The 23,108-nt window shown below is 47.6% G+C and overlaps 3 protein-coding genes across 6 annotated transcripts in view; 1 reads left to right on the plus strand and 2 right to left on the minus strand.

Moving 5' to 3' along the window:
- The first annotated feature begins 744 nt into the window (after positions 1-744).
- Positions 745-5,464, plus strand: LOC103172512 (ras-related protein Rab-39B). Its single transcript, XM_042340592.1, has 2 exons — positions 745-1,032; positions 4,455-5,464. The coding sequence occupies exons 1-2, from the start codon at positions 818-820 to the stop codon at positions 4,879-4,881; spliced, it is 642 nt and encodes a 213-aa protein (XP_042196526.1). The 5' UTR covers positions 745-817; the 3' UTR covers positions 4,882-5,464.
- A 1,561-nt stretch (positions 5,465-7,025) lies between these two features.
- Positions 7,026-13,269, minus strand: vbp1 (von Hippel-Lindau binding protein 1). The gene is given in 6 exon segments (NM_001292684.1): positions 7,026-7,571; positions 7,800-7,938; positions 8,361-8,459; positions 9,229-9,295; positions 10,178-10,302; positions 13,162-13,269. Coding segments are annotated over 6 exon segments (603 nt in total). The 5' UTR covers positions 13,264-13,269; the 3' UTR covers positions 7,026-7,500.
- Positions 13,270-15,257: 1,988 nt separating this feature from the next.
- si:ch211-200p22.4 (phosphatidylinositol-binding clathrin assembly protein) overlaps positions 15,258-23,108 on the minus strand; it is a 45,556-nt gene continuing 37,705 nt past the window's right edge. For 2 of the 4 annotated variants that reach the window (XM_042340888.1, XM_042340886.1), the window contains 6 exons: positions 22,868-22,898; positions 22,607-22,724; positions 21,596-21,619; positions 20,704-20,760; positions 20,115-20,219; positions 15,258-19,565 (listed from right to left, as the gene is read on the minus strand). In XM_042340888.1, coding sequence (XP_042196822.1) covers positions 19,551-19,565; positions 20,115-20,219; positions 20,704-20,760; positions 21,596-21,619; positions 22,607-22,724; positions 22,868-22,898 — 350 coding nt within the window. In that variant the 3' untranslated portion in view covers positions 15,258-19,550. The remainder of the gene's footprint in view (positions 19,566-20,114; positions 20,220-20,703; positions 20,761-21,595; positions 21,620-22,606; positions 22,725-22,867; positions 22,899-23,108) is intronic. The other 2 variants (XM_042340889.1, XM_042340887.1) reach the window with 2 other exon arrangements.

Raw genomic sequence — 23,108 nt, forward strand, 5'->3', positions numbered from 1 at the left:
GGGGGGGGCTGTGTGTTGCCCGGGGGGTTGCGGGTTGGGGGTGAGGGGGACAGGGACAGGGCAGGGGAGGGACAGGGACAGGGTGGGGGGGGACAGGGACAGGGTGGGGGGGGACAGGGACAGGGTGGGGGGGGGACAGGGACAGGGTGGGGGGGGGACAGGGACAGGGTGGGGGGGACAGGACAGGGTGGGGGGGACAGGGTGGGGGTGAGGGGACAGGATGGGGGGGGGCAGGGACAGGGTGGGGGGGGACAGGGACAGGGTGGGGGTGAGGGGACAGGACAGGTTGGGGGGGGACAGGGACAGGGTGGGGGGGGGGGGGTGAGGAGCTGCTCTCCGGCCGATGGCAGAGCGTTGAGCAGTGGCGGCTCTTTGTGTTGGTGTTTGTGGAGCTGAGCTGCGGGGGGGAGAGGGGGGGGGGAGAGAGAGAGGTGGGGGGGAGAGAGAGAGAGGAGAGAGAGAGAGAGAGAGAGAGAGAGAGAGAGGGGGGGGGGAGGGGGGGGTCTGCCCGGGGCTGAGTCGAGTCTCTCAGCCTCACTGCCTGTCCCGGTCCGCCTGTACCCCATTCCCGAGCCCCAACCCAACCTCCTCACCCCGACCCCATCCTCCCATCTCCATCCGCGACCCCCCCCCCCCGCCCCCCCCCCCCGCCTCCCCCCGCCCCCCCCCGAGGCTCCTCAGGGTGAGGCTGTACGGAAGCCCCTCACCCAGTCCAGCCCTCACCTGTGGGGTTGGAGCCACACGGGCGGAACCCCCCCCCCCCCCCCCTCTCTCTGAGTGACATCCTCACTCGGAGCCGCGGTCACACACACAGAAGATGGAGGCGATTTGGGTCTATCAGTTCCGGCTGATAGTGATCGGGGACTCCACGGTGGGGAAGTCGTGTCTGATCCGCCGCTTCACGGAGGGCCGCTTCGCTCAGGTGTCGGACCCCACAGTGGGAGTGGACTTCTTCTCCCGTTTGGTGGAGATCGAGGCCGGAAAGCGCATCAAACTGCAGATCTGGGACACCGCCGGACAGGAGCGCTTCAGGTACAGCGGAGGGGAGAGGCTGAGGGGCTCCGGGGGGGGGGGGGGGGGGGGCAGCCTCGGTCCCCATCTCTCTTGGCCTCAGTGCTGGGGGGGGGGGGCAGCCTCGGGCCCCATCTCCCCATCTCTCTTGGCCTCAGTGCTGGGGGGGGGGGGGGATGCCTCGGGCCCCATCTCCCCATCTCTCTTGGCCTCAGTGCTGGGGGGGGGGGGGCAGCCTCGGTCCCCATCTCCCCATCTCTCTTGGCCTCAGTGCTGAGGGGGGGCACTGCCTCGGTCTCCATCTCTCTTGGCCTCAGTGCTGGGGGGGGGGGGGGGGGGGACGGGGACAACATTTTGTGCAGAACCCCCTCATCTCATCCTCATCTCATGACAATCTTCATTGGTACCTTCATGTTCCCATTCAATGGCACTCACGGGGGGAGGGGGAGGGGGAGGGGAGGGGGAGGCTCTGCTGGTGACTGGAGCACCACTCCCCCCCCCCCCCTCCCCCCCCACAGGCTCAGAGCCACTTGGCCTCGACGTTTATGATGGGGTAAAATTGTGGAGAATTCTCCAGTTCAGTCATTTGGAAATTCTTCATTTCGGGCCTCAAACCCACTACCACAATCCTCATACAGAACCGCTTCCAAATGGCCGGACAGACTGGGACCAGGTGCAACTGTAATAATTAATAATATCCTGGCGTTTGATACAGCGCCTTATCATGTCTTCGAGACGTCTGAAAGCTCTTCACAGAATATACCGTAAAGTGAATTGACTCTATTTTGGGGGCAGCCGATTGCACACAGTTTGTGGCTGTCAAATATCTGCTCTTGGCTTATCTCAGCCTCTTGATAATCAGTTGAATTGACCACCATCTGGGAATGAGTTTCAGAACAAATACACAGATAGTGGAGCTCAGAGTGGCGCAGCCTGGCACTGGGGAGGCAGCCTTAGGGCACCAGGTTACAGAGGGGCTGAGATCTGATTCATTCAGCTCTGAGGGGAAGACATTCTGCAAAACATGTCCCCAGGAGAGGTCCGCAGAAGATAAGCTGGAGCTATGTACACTGGGCGTCATCAATCAATACGAGTAATAAGGGAAACACTACTACTACTACTAATAATACTCCTTGCATTTGATACAGCGCCTTATCACATCGTTGAGATGTCTCGAAGTGTTTCACAGAATATATTGTAAAGTGGAGTGACTGTATATTTTGTGGACAAAACGTGGCAGTTGACTGCGCACAGCAGCGTCCCACAAGCAGTCGTGGATTGAGTGACCAAATTATTATTTTTTATTTTATTTTTGGGTGGGAAAGGATTACTACCCCTGGGAAGTGATCTGCCAATTGATTAACAAGCGGGTTCCTACTTGCTGCTAGGTAAACCAAGGCGTGTGTGTGGAGTAAGGAAACTTGCCTAAGGTTTCACCCTGCCCGGGAATCAAACCTGGGTCCTCTCGCTTGTGAGGGGAGCCACTAACCATTACTCTACGGGGCTCCACAAGACTCCTCCATCTTTAACATCCATCTAAACAGGCTAATTGTTTAGATGTACCATGTGAAGCAGGTTGCATGTTCTCCTGCCGGCTGTATAATAATAATAATCCTTGCATTTGATATAGCGCTTTTCACGTCGGGAGGACGTCCCAAAGCGCTTCACAGAACACACTGTAAAGTGAATTGACTGTATATTTGTGGGCGAACGCGGCAGCCAATTGCGCACAGCAATGTCCCACAAACAGTCGTAGATTGAAAATGACCAATTTAATTATTGTTTTTAGTTTTGGAGGGATTATTATTATTATTATTATTATTATTAGGCTCTGTGTGGAGTAAGGAAACTTGCCCAAGGTTTCGCCCTCTGACTGGAATTGAACTCCAAGTTTGTATGATAGTGTTTAGCAACGACAGGAACGAGAGATGGTGGGGGCTGAGCTCTGGCTTTCTGTCCATTCACTCTGGGAGCTGGACACCATCCAGCACTGAGCGAGCGCGGCTCTGGTTCAGGATTCCCTATGAATACGGCACTGTTAGCTTTGCCTTGTGTGGTCGAGTTGAAATGCAGCTCAGACAGGGATGAGATCTGAGGCCAGTGTCTCAGAGTCTCACATCTGTCAGCCTCAAGTTCCCCCCCCCCACCCTTGACAATTCCCCTCCTCTTCTCATTGATATTTTATATTATTGTCCTTCCACCTCTGGGATATCACCTGCCATGACTGAGGATGGCGCCTGGGGTCGGGGAGGCTGATTTTCATGACGATTCATTAGATTAAGGTACAAAACCCAATGTAAAAGCACAGAATCAATTCCTTAGCCACTGGCTGTAACATCAGAGATTCTCCACAACCACATCAGAGAATGGCTTTCACTTCCCACCCAAGGGTCAGAGACGCCAGTCGGGAGAGCTGCCACCTCGTGGCTATTGATTGTTTCACACTGAGCATCACAGTGAATAATACCCACATCTGATACAGCACTTTATCACGTCGTTGTGATGTCTCCAAGTGCATCACAGGGTTTTATTGTACAGTGTAGTGACTGTGTGGTTCTTAGGCAAAGAGACACCTGGGTTCAATTCCAGGCAGAGCGAAACCTTGGGCAAGTTTCCTTACTCCATACCCTGATAATAATCCCTCAAAACAAACAAAAACAATAATAAATTGGTCATTTTCAATCTACGACTGTCTGTGGGACGCTGCTGTGTGCCAGTGGCTGCCGCGTTTCGCCCACAAATATACGGTCGATTCACTTTACAGTCTATTCTGTGAAGCGCTTTGAGACGTCGAGAAGACGTGAAAAGCACAACATCAAATGCAAGGATTATTATTATTATTATTAAATGAGTCAGCTAATTTGTGCACAGCGACAGTCCACAAACAGCCATGAAGTGAATGATTAATATTATTTGGGGGAAGAAACTGCCTTCTCTTTTCCAATAGTGCCACAGGATCTTTAACATCCATCTGTACAGACTGACTGGAACTCGGTTTAATGTCTCATTTGAAGGATGGCACCTCCAACAACACAGCAACTCGCCCCCCCACACACGTCCCACCCCCCACAACAAGAATCACTGGCATTTGGATCATGCCCTTCGCATAGAAAAATACTTTATGTTTAATCCCCAGCACTGACAACAACAAATTATATTTGTATAGCGCCTTTCACGTCGGGTGGACGTCCCAAAGCATGGAATGTCAGCCTGGACCGTGAGCTAAAAGTCTCTGATGTGGGCTTAAACCCATCATCTTGTGATTTAGACTGAGAGGTGAGAGTGCTGCTCTCTGCCACAGTTAATCAGGGGTGTAATTTGATGTTATTGATATTAGTAATAGTTACCAAATGCCATAACCCCCCCCCCCCCCCCCCACGCATGGTCTCACACCTAGTAACAGCCTTGGTAACATCTCTCCCCTCTCCTCCTCCTACCTGCAGGTCCATCACGCGAGCGTACTACAGGAACTCGGTGGGAGGACTCCTCCTGTTCGACATCACCAACCGCCGATCGTTCCAGAACGTACATGAGTGGCTGCAGGAGGCCAAGGTACACGTGCAGCCGTTCCAGATTGTCTTCGTGCTGGTGGGGCACAAGTGTGACCTGGCTGCCCAGCGCCACGTGTCCCGAGAGGAGGCTGAGAAACTGGCCGCCGCATATCACATGAAGTACATCGAGACGTCTGCACGGGATTCCATCAACGTGGAGCAGGCCTTCACCGAGCTGACCCGGGATATCTACGAGCTGGTCAGGAGGGGGGAGATCACCATGCAGGAGGGCTGGGAGGGCGTCAAGAGCGGCTTCGTCCCCAACGTAGTCCACTCGTCAGAGGAGGCCGTCAAATCGGGACGCCGGTGTTTCTGCTAGGTTATCGGGTGGAAACGCTTAACCGGATCCGTTCCCTCACTCATAGAGACTGTACCAAATAAATACCGGGGCCTTTTTAAACTTGCATCAAAATAAATCACTGTTTGCCATATACGCGACGCTCCAAACAACAGCCTGAGCCAGGAAGGTACGTACCGGCCAGTCCCCACCCCAACCCCAGTTGATGCCTGTCAGAGAAGGGAGAATCTGAGATGATATCCGTGTGTGTGTGTGTGGGGAGGGTGGGGGGAGCACAGGGCTATGCAGAATGTCAAGCCCCTTCCCCCCACCCCCCACTATATCCAAGCGATCTATCCCTGCCCCGGGGGAGTGAGGTGATCATTCCCTGTGACGTGGCCTGGGATGGATTGGTTTGGGATTCAGAGCAGATTCAGCAATGAACAAACCAGAAATGTTACTTATAAGAAAGTTTTTTTTGGCTAAAATAAATCCTGAGAGAAAGTTGCTGAATAAAAACAAGCGATTGCTGGTTTGTGTATGAACTGGGAAGTACTGAGCCAGACTCTCAATACCCCCTGTCCCGGGCTCAGCCAATCCCTCTGTCTCTGTTGGGGTGGGGGGGGGGGAGAAGGAAGGGTAACTGAGAAACATAATCTTGCCCCAACCAAGGATAGTGTTTGGGGGGGTAATTGGAAGAGAGTAAATATGGGAAATATAATACTAAATAAAGTTAATGAGGTATAACTAGTGAGAATTATGAATCTGCAAAGTTAAAAAGGCCTCCACTCGCCTCCCATGTGTAGTGTCTGTACAAACGAATAAAGATATTTGTGTCTCATTAAGTCAACAATATCCTGTATATGATAGAACTTTACCCCATTGAATAAACAGTAACTTCATACAGTGTGACTTTTACCCTGTGAAATAAAACAGTGACAGTGAGTGATTCTCCGACAGTATAGAACACGTGACTCTTCACCCAATTCAGCCTCCCCGTGCTGCCTGGCTCAGACAAGCAAACTCTTGCATGAATTCGAAGCAATGAGCTCCCAGTCCATAAATCATCTCACTATCGTGGCTGCCTCCTGAAGAGAAATATCAACACAACGAATGATATTTGTGTAGCGTTTTTCACGACAGGACGTCCTAAAGCACTCCCTAAATAAAACAGCGCATGTGTGGGGCGCAAGCCGGAGAGCGAGCACAAGAGTGAGACAAGACTGGGTGCCTGGTGTGGAGAAAAACACCCACAGAACCATGTCAATGTTCTACTGAGATAAACACGGGTGGCCCTCACCAGTGTGGAGGTTATTATGCTGGTGACAGCAAGTTACTGTAATATTACAGATGTATCAAGATTCTGATGTAGACGAGAAGTGGATTTTTGTAATATTGGAAGGAAACCACTAGTTATTTGACGTTGTTATTAGTTCAGTAGCACTCATGGGCCTGAAATTGCATTAGCTGAACTCTGCCGTCCTACTAAATAAGTACCTACAACTGTGCCCGGCTTTGTACAGCTCCAATATATTAATTTTCTGTAAGATATATTCCCGGCATTTCCCTTTGCTTCCCCGGTTTGCTCATTAGCGTTAATCATTCTCTCAGCTGAAAGAACACGAGTTACTGCTGGCCACGCGCTGCACAATATGCCCCTGTATTCACAGGTATATTGGGGTATGGTAAACCTCACAGAAGCCTATCAGTTGGGACCAGACATTTAATACGATTTATGCAAAGCACAAATTATGTCAAACATCCATAGAATATAAACTCTTAGCAGGAGTTGGGCAAATGTAAGACTTAAGATTATGCGATTTATACAGATCAGACTTATGTGAGTTTGACTGGCCACGATCTGTCACGAACATTTCAAAACACCTTAGAGATCGGGTACGTCGCAGGGCAAACCGGGAAAGTGGGGTAGGATGGGAGAAGGGCTTTCAGAGGACAGAGAGTGTGAGGCCGAGGGATTTGGGGAGAGTTCCAGAGAATGGCTGGGGGTGGGGGTGGGGTGGGGGGATAAAAGCTGAAAACTCAGCTGCCAATAGAGAGTTGGGTGGGGGGGGGGGGGGGGGAGTGCATCCAGCAGATCTGTGTTTAGAGTTGAGGGAATGGGTGAGAATTCGCGAGCTCTTGTTTTGCCTGAAAAGACATGAAATGCTTAAACCAGCGATTTTCTTGAATTCAGCAGTTTAATAACATCTCATGATAGAACCGTACAAAATCTTTACAGGTGTCATATCACATTGAGAATATAACTTGTGGCTCGGATACTCGAGGCATCTATGGTGATTGTATGTCAGGGCTGCGGACTGCTGCACCGCTGCTCACCCACAAACCTCTCCACGTCTCCCAGTGGACTTTGTCTTTTCGCACCCACAAACAGCATGTAAGCATGCAATAAACCAACATGTTTACGCCAATAAATAAACCGTGATTTCAGGCTCTCTCTCTCCCGCAATTTTTTCTTAAGCTTTTCAATTTCACCTTTCACTGTAGCTGTTCCGATTTCAAAAGGCTGAAATGCAAATTTTGCCAAATTGCTGGGGTTCTTAATGAGAAAACAACAGTGAGTTTTGACAGTTAAACCAAGTGTAAAAATAGTTTTGTGTGCATATGTGTGTGTGTTGGTAGATGTGTGGTGTGTATGTGGCATTATGCACTATTCTTAGAGGCTGCTTCTGAGCTTCTCCTTTTCACATCCCAGTTATACACCCTCGCCATGTCTGTAAGAGAAACAGTCAAGGAGATATCAGAGGTAATGGCTTGCGCTTGCATTTTCCCCTGGATACAGCCCCAGGCCCGGTCAGAGGCAAACTGCCTGCTTTTGTGGGGACCTCATTGAGATGGCGGAACTGAGGAAATAGCAGAGCTTTAAAAACAAAATACTTACCCACAATATAATTAAAGGGACTTTTAAAAAAGGCTCACGGTTCATCGGGTGTAAAGGATACTGACTTCTGTAGTGGTGAACTGGTCTCGCAGGAAATCTAGATCTTCCTCTAGTCCCTCTAGGTTACGGGTTGCAGTGGATAGATTCTTCTCCAGCAGAGCCTGAGCCTCGTCAATATCATATTCAAGCATTACATTGGCCTGTGTGAGACATTGGCTTGTTACTCACTGTCGGGTTGTGGTAAGCGAGACAGAGAGCTGGCTGGAGCTTACTCGGAACTGATAGGGTAATGAGCTCTGTGCTGGGATTTTATTGCTGATCAGTGGCCAGCGCTGGTTTATACTTTCACAGCAAGCGGCTAACACACAAAATAATAGGACTGTCACATTCTCTTCCTCCATCCACAGCCACACTGACAGTGTTAAAAGGTGATTTTAACACCGACTGCCCCGCCCCCAGACACCGACTACCCCGTCCCCGGGCACCTACTGCCCCGTCCCCAGGACCTGGCAACCCCTCCCCTGAGGTTTATTTGCACAGTTACCCTCTAGTCCCTCTAGGGACAAGCGGCTTGGGGGCAAAGACTTCACTGTGCAAACGGAAGCGACGGATCTGAACTTACCCCCAACCATAGGCACACTTTATCTGTCGGAGCGATGGATGCTTTGGCGTAGAGATTGTCCGCCAGGAGGAAGCGCGTCTCCATAGGATCTGTGGAATCCTTGGGAATAAACAGTAGACACGCACCGAGCAGCATTACTGATCACTTTCACTTCAGCACAATTCATACTTTACACTTTCTCTTTTTGAGACGATTCATACGAATGGTTCTCTGTGTGAGTGGTGTCAAGGAAACGGGGGCGAGGGATTGGCAACTCTGAGGTTGAGAAACAATCCACACAGTCCCTGTGGACCATGAACATTGTAAACAGCATGCTCCATGGGACAAGGACCTGATTTATAATTCTAAGCTTTTAAAATCTGTGAGGAACTTAACGGCATTGTTTAAAGCAAAACAACCGCTTATTGTTCAGATTTCCAACATTGGAACAAGCTAGAGAAAAATTAACAAGAGTAAGATTTATCAGAATAACAGTGAGAGTAAACAACAGTACAGGAGCAGCTCAGCGGAGGAACACAAGAGGCCGCCTGATCTCACTGTGCACCAGGCAGAATAAAACAAACAGGAGCTAGTTACTCCACACTGTACACCTCCTGGGGACCTCTCACCCAAACTCTTGACTATGGGTGGTATGTTAAGTGGGAAGATGGAGGGAAAAGGAAGAAAATTGCCTCTAAAAAATCCAGTCCAGTTAGAATTCAGCCAGACCTGAATGAGGGACATTTTCATAGCATTCCCCTTCCCGACACGGTCACAGACAGATCCTCTAGGTACCCCCCACAAAGAACCAGGTAGAACAGGAACGAGTCATGTACAGCCAGGAAAGCAGCTGAAGGTCAGGTCCTCTGAAGCTGTGATGAATTTTTACCTTTTTCTTCTGCATGTGTCTTAAGATCTCTAAAGTCTGTTTAATTTCTGGGATTTGACTTTTTAGCCTGGGGAGAATAAAAGACAAGTGTAAAATGCCTCTGTTTTTAAAACAAAGCAATCACCTTTTATAGAAGCTGTAAACTTGTAAAGTGGAAGAACATACACAATGCACAACCTGCCTATAATTACATCAACAGCGCACCAAGGGCCGGGTTTAAGCTTTCCCTTAGCACCGCCATCAGTCTCTCCCAGTCCAGAGTTTCCACACAAACTGCGAGCACTCTCCCTCCTCCCAGGGTCTGCTGGTGGCTGTGAGCTGAGGAGACTGGACTGTGTCCAATTTGACTCTCGTCATATATTCAAGGGCAGATTGTTCTGCATGGATGTGGCTTTCTTTGATTTCTTGGTCTCTTTCTTCTACACAGAAGCACACACACACACACACACAAACAACAACAACTTGCACTTACATCATGCCCTCCACGCAGCGTAGCGTCTCAGAGCACTTGACACACCACGCACAATAACACACACACACAAGGCACAGGAAGCTAGATTTCCTAGCAGCAAAGGGCAGCACCGCTCCCAGTCACCAACAGTGGGGAAAGTCAGGCCAACACCTCAATTGCTGTGTGTCTGCTATGAAACATTTCAAACACAGTGCAATTGTAACAGGTGATTTCAACAAAGGCTGGCTTAAAGCTGGCTTCAAGGAGGTCACAATGAGAGAATATTTTCCCCACATAACAAGATATATACTGAGGGATGGGGCATTTATCTGACCGATGAGAGAGATCTAAAGGGCGGGGGCATGTCTCTCACTTGCTGTAGAAGTGACCCACTCTCTGTTTCCTGTTTAGAGCACGCTGAATCATACTGCCATGCTCAGCTGAACACCGTGCACAGGGATCAGAGAAGTTTCTCCTCCACTAACAGTTGATGCTCACCTTCTCTTTTTCTGCGATAAGTTCAATTCCATGAATTTGTATTTCTGGTACTGCTCGTCCAGCCTCCTCAACACCAGGTCCGCTGTTTCATTACCAGCCTGCTTCATAAAGGCCACTACATCTTCCTGTCAGATAGGAGGTGGACAACATAAAGTGAATGAACAAGACGGGTTACTGGAGAGTAGGCGAGAAAAACTTGCTGGAGTAACACTTGTCCGATGGGTGCAGTGCTGATGCGTCGGTTCTATTTCTACAGCGCCTGCAGTAAACATTTTACTTTGATTTCTATTTGTGGACTTGTCTTATCCTCGCTAGTGTTTTAAAGACTCTGACAAAGCATGGAACAAAAGGATAATAATAAATAATAATCCTTGCATTTGATATACCACTTTCAACGTCTTCTAGACATCTCAAAGAGCTTCACAGAATATACTGTAAAGTGAATTGACTGTATATTTGTGGGATGTGAAGGTATCCGCTCTGGACTGTTTCTCATCCAAGTGAAACCAAGTGCATCCAGGGAGGGAGAGGGAGAAAATCCTCATCAACATGTTTCAATTTAAACTTGACTGAACTTTCCTCCAGGGAGAAGGGCCAGATTGACACTCCACAAACTCTACACAAACATTACTTTTTAGTAATCGGATTGAGAACTGATGAAGCAGCAATAGTTCATCTTCACTGTAACCTGCGTATTACTTATTGTATGTTTCATGCCTTTATTGTTTCAGCCACAGACCCATACTACCAATTAGTAAATAATAGTGATAATGTAGCCCAGCATTACTAAAATTAGTACATCACTTACAGTTTTTGTTGATACACAACAAAAATAACCCTAACCCACTGAAAAGAGTTCTTCAGTCACACCCAGGCATTTACTAACACAAGAGCAGCTTCAGCACCAATGTGGGCAGTCAATGAACAGTGACAAACACTCTGCACACATAGCTTCAGCACTAGAGTTTCCATTAAATACAACAACAATGCCACACTCAGTTATAAATAATAATTCTGGCTTATGTGCTTCTCCACCATTTCTCCACCGCCTAGTGTCATGCATCAGTTTACAACAATAACCTAGAAATTAATGAGTAGATGAGAGGCTATGGAAAATCTGACATTTTCTAATTAACATCCCAGTAGATTTTCAGTGCTCCTAGCAACCACCAGGCCACAACAACAACAACCTTACATTTGTATAGCGCCTTTCACGTCGGGAGGATATCCCAAGGCGCTGGACAGACGCAAGATGAGGGTCGGGGTGGGGGAGGGTGGAGGGCAGGGGAGGAAGCAGGGAGATCGAGAGCACGGTTGAAGAGGAGGGTCTTGAGGGTGATGAGGGAGGGGGTGAGACGGAAGGACTGCGGGAGTTCCAGAGGATGGGTGCAGAGTGGCGGAGGGCCTGCCCGCCGATAATGAGGCGAGAAAGGCGGGGGACGTGAAGCAGGCTGGAGCCCGCTGAGCGGAGGGAGCAAACAGGGTGGTAGGGGGTTAGGAGGTCGGAGAGGTATGGGGGGAGCAAGACTGTGGAGGGCAAGACTCACAAGATCACGCTGCTGATCAGCTGCCTCCAGCTGCACCGTGTTGTTATGTGTTGCGATTATTCCCAAAAGCTCAAAGCACTCATTCAAAACCAACACTTCAGGAGGAGATCAATCTACAACATATGTAACACCTATAGGGAACTACCTGATTGATCTGAGTTACCAACATAATAAATAATAGTTTAATTATAATAGAGCCCTACCATTGAAATGACTCAAAGCATTTCACATAAGTTATGTTGAGTGTGGAGTCCTGTAGTTCAGTGGTTAGAGCACTCGCTTTGCAAGTGAGAGACCTGAGTTCAATTCCAGGCAGAGGGCGAAACCTCGGGCAAGTTTCCTTACTCCAACAGAGCCTAATAATAATCCCTCCAAAATCCCTCCAATGGGACATTGCTGTGCGCAATTGGCTGCCGCGTTCGCCCACAAATATACAGTCAATTCACTTTACAGTGTGTTCTGTGAAGCGCTTTGGGACGTCCCGACGTGAAAAGCGCTATATCAAATGCAAGGATTATTATTATTATTATTATTAAATGCAGTCACTCGGGCTACGTTGGCAAACAATGCAGCTAATCTGCATCAACAACTCTCCACAACATTCCGCTTCACAGGATTTACTGTATATAGTGACTATGTATTTGGGGAGGTGAATGGGGCAGCCAATTTGTGCATGCTGTTTGTCTGCGCAAACGGCTATAAAGTGGATGATCAAAGTGAATCTGGAGTATTGTCAGACAGGATTCTCTCTTTTTCAATAGTACCAAGATCTTTAACATCCATCTCAACACACAAAGAGGATCTCGGTTTAATGTCTCATCTGAAGGACAGTATCTCTGACGAGGTGCTCCCACCAGCACCACAGGGGTGTCAGCCCGGACTGTGAGTCACAGGCCCTGACATTGGCTCTCAGATTCCCTGCAAGAGGGCTGCTTTGCTCACAGAGAAGCCGGGGAGGATCTGCCAGTACATGAGGGTGGGGCGGGGGTTGGGCAGGAGAGGGTGGGGCGGGGTTGGGCAGATGAGGGTGAGGTGCATGAGGGTGGGGCAGGGGTTGGGCAGCTGAGGAATGGCGGGGTTGGGCAGGTGAAGGTGGGGTTGGCGGGTGGGCCGGGTGTTGGGCGGGTGAGGAATGCGGGGTTGGGCCGGTGAAGGGGGGGCGGAGGTTGGGCAGGTGAGGTGGGGTGGGCGGGTGAGAGTGGGGCGGTGAGGGGGCGGGTGGGGGTGGGCGGGTGAGGGTGGGGCGGGTGTGGGCGGGTGAGGGTGGAGTTGGGGCGGGTGAGGGCGGGGCGGGGCGGCCGCCGGGGGCGTTGCGGGAGAGGCCCTGAGCAGCTCGGGGTCTCCATAGGGACGGAGCCGCCGCTCCCCGCGAAGGCCTCAGTCCCGCCACCACACGTCCCCCAGGGCCTCCGCCGCCTCCTGCCCGTCGCCGCTTACCACGAACACGGCCTCGGGGATGCCCAGGTGCTTGCGGGCCGCGGACGGGCCGAGAGCCGCCACCGCGCTGTCGCTGTCACCGCTGCCCCTGGTCGCCGCCATCTTGAGAGCGAGCCCCCGCCCCCGCGCAGGCGCATTGGCCGCCACCAGCTCCCGCCTCCTCCCGCCGCCCATTGGCTGGATCCCGGCCTCCTCCCGCCGCCCATTGGCTGGATCCCGGCCTCCTCCCGCCGCCCATTGGCTGGATCCCGGCCGCAGCGCCAGTGTGTGGCTGTTTGCACTGTCACTCACAATCGAGCAGCCGCTTCCCCCACAGGGGGCGCTCTTGGCCATTGCTTTACTGCGCACTGTATGGTCAGAGGTGCCATCCTTCAGATGAGACGCTGACCCGAGGCTGTGTGGACACGGGGCTGCACTGAGTTCTTGTCTGACCCTCAACTCTCCTTTCTACCGCACATCCGCCCCACGACCGGCTCTGCCTTCCCCACTCCGCCGCGAGGCCCGGCACCACACCGCCCCCCCCCCCCCCCCCCCCGGGCCCGGCACCACACCGCCCCCCCCCCCCCGGCCCGGCACCACACCGCCCCCCCCCCCCCCCCCCCCGGGCCCGGCCCCACACCGCCCCCCCCCCCGGCCCGCCCCACACCGCCCCTCCGGGCCCGGCACCACACCGCCCCCCCCCCCGGGCCCGGCTCTCCCACACCACCCCCCCCCCGGGCCCGGCCCACACCGCCCCCCCCCCGGGCCCGGCCCCACACCGCCCCCCCGGGCCCGGCACCACACCGCCCCCCCGGGCCCGGCACCACACTGCCCCCCCCCCCCCGGCCCGGCACCCACACCCCCCCCCCGGGCCCGGCGCGGGGAGGGCGGTGGATAAATCCAAGCTGTTGCTGGACGATGGGCAGCCCTGGGGGGCGACCAGTGGGGAGTTTGAGCAGTGGAGTCTGGATGTGATGAAGGGGTGTGTGAGGGTCTCGGGCGCTGTGGTGAGACAGTGGCGGAGTCGGGCGATGTTGTGGAGGTGAAGGAAGGTAGAACAGGTCATGGTACAGATGTGGGATAGAAAGGATAGTTAAGGGTCAAACAAGACCCCAAGGTTCTGGACTGGCTCAGTGAGGTGGAGTGTGCAAACATCGAATGGTGATGCTGTCAGCGCCTGAGGTGTGGAGGCGCTGATGGGAGCCAATCAGGAGCCTCAGTCTTGTTGAAGTTCAACTGAAGAAAGTTCGCTTTCATCCAGGATTTGATGTCTAACAGACATTCTGTCAGGACAGCAGTGGGTCCTGGAGTCAAGGGGGGAGGCAGAGTGTTACAGTTGGGTGTCATCCACATACATGTGGAAGTTAACCCCATGTCTGCGGATGATGTCACCAAGAGGGAGCATGTAGATATTGAAGAGGAGGGGACCAAGGACAGAGCCCTGAGGAACGTCGCATTAGACAGTGCGTGGGCTGGAGGAGAAACCGTTTGTGGAGATGAAGGTACGACCTGAACCAGTCAAGGACAGAGCTGTACAAATTGGCTGCCGTGTTTGCCCACAGAACTTCAGTGTTTTCTGCGAATCGGCCACCTGACATAACGCAATACAAGATGCAATGCTTATTACTAAATACAGGTATTATTAGTATTACTAAATGACATGTACTAGACCCCAAAAAATGAACCAACTAAATCATATCTTCTCAAGACTATGTTGTTTGAAAAAATTCAAAGCACTCCAACGAGAATAGTTAAGGCATTAAAGGGAAACAAGCTGTAGAGTGGGATCACAATAAATACATTGTGAACAGAACACTAGTGTAGACTTGTTGAATCAAATGGACAGCAACATAGGATTTGGTGTAAAGGATATTGCAGAATTTTTTTTAAGCAAAAATGTTCAGTAAAATAGGCCATTACATACTTTAATTCCTTGTTATCAAATTGCATATCCAAGTTTGGTAAATGATCCAGGATTAAATCCAGCAAGGCTGGAGCCATCCTTTCAATCCTAACCCAGAGGCTGTAGCAATCTCATGCGTTCTCTCACCCCTTCAGCAAATTGATGGATAGGGGTCAAAGAATCATAAACAGAACAAAAGTCAACTAGCAACACCTTTTCATACATTTTGTTTATTATGCAATAATGCACTTGCCCATACACGGATTTCAGAATCAAATACAACCCTGATGAAATTTGCTATTTTTCTATGTTTACTAGTTACTGTAAATGTATAAATGATAACATATACAAGTTTCAATTACTCAAAAAATATAATCTGCAAAAATGCAATACAACAGCGTCATTTCATTTGTTGCAATTGACAGAAAGATCGTATTTTCCCCTCACAGCACAAACTACCCAAAACAGAAAGGAAATTCCTGCACTTATTTACAAAGAAGCACCGATCCACAGTGCTGTAATTTATTTATATTGTTCACTCCCCCCTCCCACCTAACACTAAAATCAAGGGTAATTGCCCCATTTTCAGTGCTCACACATTTACCACAGTGATACATATAAATGTTGGATTGCATTAATACACTAAATATGTAACAAGCCTGTTAATGGTGCAAAAGGTAGTTTATAGTGTGAAGGAAATACTTCTAGCAATGCGACTCATTTTTGAAGTCACTTAACTCTTAAGAGGTGGTTGTGTGACTTTAGGTTCAAGACTGTACTGAGGGAAGCATCTAAACGTAGTATACTGTTTAGGAATTTGAAGAGACAGCATTCAGGTAAGGATGTGTGGTCACATTAATATTCTCCCTCATTGATCATCCCATTTACTGACCCAACATCGTAGCACCAAGAACCCCAACCTCAGAGCTAAAGCCTGCATTGTTTTACAAAAATATTTATATACAAGCTTCAATGGGAGCCTCCATTCAAACCAAATCTAATGAAATTACAAAAGTGAGAGATGGGGGGGAAGAGGAGGAGGGAGAGGTAATAGGTAATTGCCTTGTAAATGTGAGCAAATTAAATTGCATATAAAGATACAAGGATATATACCTGCAAAACAAAAATCCTTCTAAAACCAACGCTTCACCTCGTGTACATCGAAACATACGTTGTGCAGTTTGTTTCGGGCTTGTTCTGTACAGATGAGTAGTAGTTATTGGCACTTGATAAGAGCACAACTCCCTGACACTGTCTAGTAAAAAGGGGCCCTAGCATTAGTTTTGGGGTTAAATTGCAACTCTAGCATTCATTTCACAACCAGAAAGGATACCAAATACTGTACAATGTGGAACAAGTTAAAATGAGGGGAATAGCACTTTCCCAAGGGGATGTTTTAATGAATAATAAACATATGAAGTTTCTGATATCTGCTTTGAATTGACAGTGTTCTGCAGGCTCCACTGAATGTTATGGAGAGAAATAAACAGGTTTTAGTTGGCATCAGAGACATGTACAGTTATTTATTGCTATCAAATGAATGCCTAAAATTTGCCATTTCCTTATTCTAAGCCTTTTATCAGTTACCTGCATAAACTTTATGTGTAATACTAACTTATTATCAGGCTTGACAATGCAGCCTGCTTCTCCAGCCCACAAGCCAGCAAAGCTCTCGACAGGCAAGCCCCAACTCTGAAGTGATGGCAAATTCCAAGCTTTTGGAAGGATAATATTGTGATTGTTCATTTTACAAGGTGCATTTTATGCAACAAATTCATTCTACCTCTAGGCTGATCCAGCACGTAGCCAGCATAGGAGCACTCTTCAATGGTGCTACAGACAGGGTGCTTCATACTGTAATATGGTCTACATATTATAGCACATTTCAGGGATGAAAGGTCCACCTGGCCTTCTTTGGTCTGGGCCATGCCAGAAATTAAAAGTGCACGGCCTGGCTCCTGATCAATCAGTTACTAGCTTCCCTCTGCTCACAACAACAATCAGTAACAAAACAGCAAGTTATCTTAATTGTTAGGTCTCCAGCCATTTGTTTTGGGGATGGGCGAAGAGGAGGAGTAGAAAGAAAATCAACTCCCATTTGTCTGACCAATGAAAGGTAACTAAACCCAACATAAAACGAGCACACCTTAATATGTGAATACTGTCTCTTTAAATTGTTCAAATGTATTACATCAAAAGTGTTGCTCTGTGTTGAAATAAAGAGGACAGAAGTCTGTGTGTATGTAGGCCAGCCGCTGGAGGTTCCCCTCCATTCTTGGCACTGTATAAATCTGCAGAACAAAAATCCACAGCTATTGCCCAGAGTTTGAAAATGCATGTTGGACAATCAGTGGGTAACATACGAGGAGTTTAAAAAAAATGATTAAAGCAGTCAACAGTTATTTTCTTGTGCATTGACATGAAAATCCAGAGAAATAATTGTGTAGCATTATCCTATTTGGCAGATTTCAAAAAGAGTGCAGATGCAACTTCACATTCCTTTCCCCTCCCCCACTCTCTTCTACCTGCTCGCAACCCCCCCCCAAAAAAAAAAGCTTGAATAAGAGTTCCACTCTAAACTTATCAAAAAGATGCAAGACAGCAAATTCCAAGTGCAGGAGCAAGGGTCTCTTACACCAAGCAGCAAATTCCCAAACTCCTCAAACTTGTCTAATGCTCCAAGTGATTTCAGTTTGGTTCCCCCCTCAACAAAATACCGAGTCCACACAAGTGATGTGAAGTATTAAAACATTGCAAACTCAAGAAGGGGGAAAACATTAATGATAATTATAAATAAATAGTAACAGAACAATGCAATCTTCTGATCATTGGTCAGTAAGTTTGCAGTTAAATTTTATAAAGAGTTAAACTAATACAAAATCTTCTGGGCTATTTTTGCATTTTATAGAACAAGGAAGAGCTGTGCTATATGCATACCAAACTTTACATCACATTCCAACAGTAATTGTTATATAAAATTGTGGTTACTCATCACCAGCTACATCTGAACAGTCTGAGTTGGCACAAAGTTATACAGGATTCAGTCCAACCTGTGTGAACAATCACCCTTTATAGATTGACACTATACTTACAGTACAGTAGTGCTATAGGTTAGGGGGGAGGGGGGAGGAAGCAAAGGGGAAAGTGCTATTTCAGGTGTGAGAAATGAAGAGCAAACCTCAAACTGCTTGTGACTGAGAAAAATTGTCCTGAATTCTTTCTACTTTGTTTTAGTATGTGAGAAGATTTGTAGTCACCATTTGGTTCTCAATTGCTCAACTGCAATCCCAGGATGTAGACTGTGCAGCACATCTGTTTTGAACACACACACACACACACATATACATTCAGACTAGAGAAGCACAACCGAGGCATCTGCTGTGTATTGACAGTTACATTCTTAGACAGTCATTTTGCAGTACTGTAATATTGTAACACAATATCCTTCCATTCAATTTATTTTATACACAAGCTGTGGTTTCATGGTCTGGAAAGACAAGGAGTAAGACAGAGACTACTCCTGAGGGATCACTTACAACTCACTATCCCTACTCTGCTGGCAATTGAAACTCTTCCACCCTGAACATGCTAACTCCATTGCAACCTGCAGCAAATTCAAGTCTTCACATGATCAGACCAGACTATTATATACTAATTGTAATCTGAAATCCACTCAACAAAGCACACTGAATTCACCTGCTCCACCTGTTACCCTCCACCATTTGTCCTGAATGTTTACGCATCAGATATCCCTGATCAAACCCTTACATGTTGGAGAGATTCGCAACTGTAACCTGGGAAATGTGCTGCAACTTTAACGCTGAGTTTTCCAAGGTTTCTAACTATATAAGGGGTCTCTCCCCCCCCCCACCCCATTAGCTTGAATTTTTCCACACATTAAAAAAATTGTGAAAATAAAGTTATTTTCTGTAAATGTTCTTATAAAGCCTTACCATTACCCAATAAATACTGGTAAACCAAACCCTTCAACAATTCTCGCATATCGGGGCTGGTTAAAGCCGCGGGGTGGGGGGGGGGGGTAGATTTGGAAATTATTAGCATTTTTAGAACTTTATCCAGATTCAGTTACAGTATCAACCTCAACTTTTTATTCTGCAGGTTTCTGTTCAGTCACCAATAAGGAGTTGTGACTTTTCTCATCAAAAACAATTTTAGTTTTGCTCAACAATGAAAAAGAAAAATGCCTGCCCTTGATGGGTGTTACTGAACACCAACAGCAACTCGAGCCTGTGTGAGGGTGAGTGACCACTACAGAACTCGAGCCTGTGTGAGGGTGAGTGACCACGACAGGTTGGACAGACTCTGTACAGCACTGGATTTCCAAATCTGGTGTGTGCGTTAGTAAAGTGGATTAGGAATTGATGAGATAATGTAAGCTCAGTGACAGATAGTTTAAACAACGAGAAAGCCTAGAGTCTGTGTTCATCTGCCTTCATCCAGATATTTGGTGCTTAGTGAACCTTGTTTTGACACAGCTCCTCTGTCTCTACATGAACTGCAACTGGAAGAGAATGGAAAAGGCACATTAGTAGTTACAAACCTCTGATTACTACTTTAATCTCTTCCCACTTCGTGTCCACCACATTTGTCAAATATTTTGAGATTTTTATGTAAAAGCCTCTGTATATATCCCACTTCAATTTTCCAATGCCCTCATTGCCAGACTCCCTAGCTCCACTATACAAATACTACTTGTTGTTGAAGACCTTCCTCTTCCACTATGCTTACGGTCACTTCACCTCTCTCCCAAGCTCAGTGTCAAGCTCCACCACCAAGAAGCGCTCAGAAACACTATGCGAAGGGTGTGATGTAAATGCAAGTTGTTGTGGCATAAAACATTTGTATAAAAAAGGATGTGATTATGCAACTGCCTTTCTTTTTGAACTACATGAAAATCTCGTGATAAAGGTAGTTCACGTGGGGGGAGGCGTTGTGGCATTTTGTGGAGCAAACTGGAGAAGTTTGACAGGCTGCAAGCAAGTGCTGATCGCTGAGAAGCCCACAGAGCTATCATCTCCTTCAAGGTCTAAATTCAATTATAATCATTTACCTGAGCTCCATTAACTGGTGCAAAAGGGTTAGTTGGCCTCATTGCAGTCTGAGGATACATCATTGGCTGCTGTGCTGCCATTGGCACAGTTCCCATTGGAGGTACCTGAGGGAATAAGTTAAAATTATTGAGTTACAAAACGCTAGCAAAACGCTGCCTCCTGCAACTACTGGACATAGTTCACTGGAGCACACAGGAAGAGCAATAGTCACAGGTACAATTTAATGACCACAAGATGTCCTGTAGGTTATCTTCTGTGTTTTCATATGCAGTGTGTGCGTGCAGCTAATGAGAATAATACAATAATAATAAATGCAAGGATTATTATCATCATTAGCTGCACACACAAACTATGTTCAATCAATAACCAAATGCTACTTTCTACATTGCAGATTTCCCCAAAGAAGTGCAGTTTTATGTAAATGTGTAATGAATGAGAGTGACTGCAGAGCAATGCCTACAATTCAGCAACAAGTCACAGACCAGGAAATGCAGATACCCAGAAACTGATTCCCTTTTGCTCTATGCTTCAGGTTAAGACTCGCTACCTTGGAAGCAACGAAAGAGGGGAGTTTTATACGTTACTCACCATTCCATAAACAGGCACTTGAGGTGTTGACATTGGGAAAGATATGGGGCCAGGCACCTGCACAGCACAAGGACAAATGCAAAATATTCCATCAGTGAGAAGAGGATCAAAACCTTAGTGTGAAATGAGCAGCTTGGAACAGAGGCCTGGAGAAACTGAACAGTCACCCTGGGCTGATCTCACACACTCCCGACTCCTCACTTGCTGGCCCTCACTTGTGGAGAGCAATATTGCACAAGCACAATAAAAATTTGCAATGCAATCAACTCTTGCCCATTTCCCACCCAAGATTATATGAGCAAGCGATGAGCGAAAATGTAACCAGTTATCCTACCAAGCACATGCTCAACTACATTACAAGTAGTGGCACTAATTTTACTTAAGATGGCGATAACTATTGAAAGGAGAATAAATCTTCCATCTTTTGACTGGATTCAAAACCTGCTCTAGATGTGAAAGAAGTTCCCTGGGCAAGGTACATGTTCCCAACTCTACACAGCACAAACAACTGGCATTTAGTCTTCTCACTGCACTGAAGTCCATGATGTGTTTAGCACCTATCCAGAAAACTGGTCCAGACTAAACACATCCCATAGCAAACAGAAGATACAAACCAGATTGGATCGCACAACGGACGGTGCTGTACCACAATACAGCACAAGATTAGATAGCTAACATCATTTTTACAATTCTGCAAAGAACAGTTTTAAGCATTCCATATTCCCCACACAGACACTAAAGCACAATCCACTAACATATTAGTAACATAACATAAATATATTAAAGAGCAACTGTTCATTGTGACTCTGTGTGATCAGCCATCAGCCCAAATCAGAAATGATACGATTTGTGGGAAAGCGAAATTTAAGAAATATAATGTTAGTTAACTTACATATCCAGGAAACTGCAAGCCATTCTGTTACGCAAGAAGTGGGGAGGGAAGAAAATATAAAAAGGCAAAAAATCCATCAGCAAAAGGTTAAATGGCCAGCCTATTAATACCATTCTTGTGACAACTCATTTGCTGTTACTGGACACTTCCTCAGTTCACCTTGTATTGAATGTGCATGGGAGGGGAGGGAGAGAAGGCTCAACAGTGGCAGCTCAAGTAATTAGCTATGAAATATAAATAAGTAAGCTTTTCATGGGGGTAATAATCCCTTCAAATAAATAATAATTTGGTCAATCCACGACTGTTTGTGGGACACTGCTGTGCACAATTGGCTGCCGTGTTTTGCCCAATTCACTTTGCAGTACATCCTGTGCAGCGCTTTGAGACGTCTCGAAGATTTGATAAGGCGCTACATCAAATGCGCAAGGAGTATTATTATAAACTTTGGGCGAAAGATGGAATGGAGCGTTTTGTGAGCTGATGGATCCTCATTGTACGCAGGTTGAGATATCAGACAGTGAGAAGAACACTGCCTCATTCTGTAGTCTCTCTCTCTAGTGAAACTAAAAACCAAAGCTACATGTCCTGTTGGCACCCAAATACGTGAAGGATAAAACAGTTTAAAGACATGGAAGCTGTGTTAGAGAACTCCTACAGTGCATTACAGCCACACCCAGAACCATGCAGCGTTGGGTGTGGGCCTAGACACGTACCCAGGCAAAGGAAGCAAACAGCTACCAGGACTTGCCAATGACAACGAGCAACTAGCATGCAGCAGCAATGGCAGAAGCTTGGGACCAGGGCATCACTACTGTGTGCTCTTGGCCGCCAACAGTGCATGGCTCTGGGGAAAACTAACCCGTGAGACACAGAAATGAGTCTCAACTTCAAAATTCACGCATTTTCCTTTCTGCTGTAGATACTGGAATACAAAGCACCAGCAGAAGAGCCATTGGTTGCAACATTCACATTTGCTGTCAATACTTTACATGTAAAGAATTGTGAACATACCATTTGTGGGACAGACATGGGGCCAGTGTTCCAGGAAGTCGACGTAGCTGTCTTTGGCTGCCAGTTTGTTCCTCCGGTCAGTTTCCTTTCTCCGCTATTGGTCCACTGCTGATCCATTCTAATAAACAGAACGCAGTTCAGATTTGAGAGTCACATACACTGGTAGGTGAGCATGAGAGCTATTGTATAATAACAACCCAGAGTTTTTCTGTGTACCACACCAATGGAGATACAGAGCAGCCAGATTAAAAACATTCTTACTTTTTAATTGGAGTTCCTCCAAAACCCAGATCTGTGAGAGAAAGAGAAGGTAAAATCAGGGTTGTTTTAATCCACAGTGTAATACACTGTAAGATCCTCCCTATGTATACTGAAATGAGCCAGTACGCAAATGTAGATCACTATGAATACAAAACGAGCAAGAAAGTAAACTCACGATTAGGCCTGGTTCTACATTTTAATATGATGGAAGTGGTTTAGGACTATTAAGATTTTATAAAAT

The sequence above is a fragment of the Callorhinchus milii genome, unplaced genomic scaffold (assembly GCF_018977255.1).
Source record: "Callorhinchus milii isolate IMCB2004 unplaced genomic scaffold, IMCB_Cmil_1.0 Scaffold15, whole genome shotgun sequence".
Taxonomy (NCBI): domain Eukaryota; kingdom Metazoa; phylum Chordata; class Chondrichthyes; order Chimaeriformes; family Callorhinchidae; genus Callorhinchus; species Callorhinchus milii.

What these genes read in the sequence shown, in the direction of transcription:
- LOC103172512 (XM_042340592.1), top strand. Translation starts at nt 818, where the DNA reads ATGGAGGCGATTTGGGTCTATCAGTTCCGGCTGATAGTGATCGGGGAC. An exon ending in GCCGGACAGGAGCGCTTCAG is followed by an intron (nt 1,033 to 4,454) that starts GTACAGCGGAGG and finishes TCCTACCTGCAG; the next exon opens with GTCCATCACGCGAGCGTACT.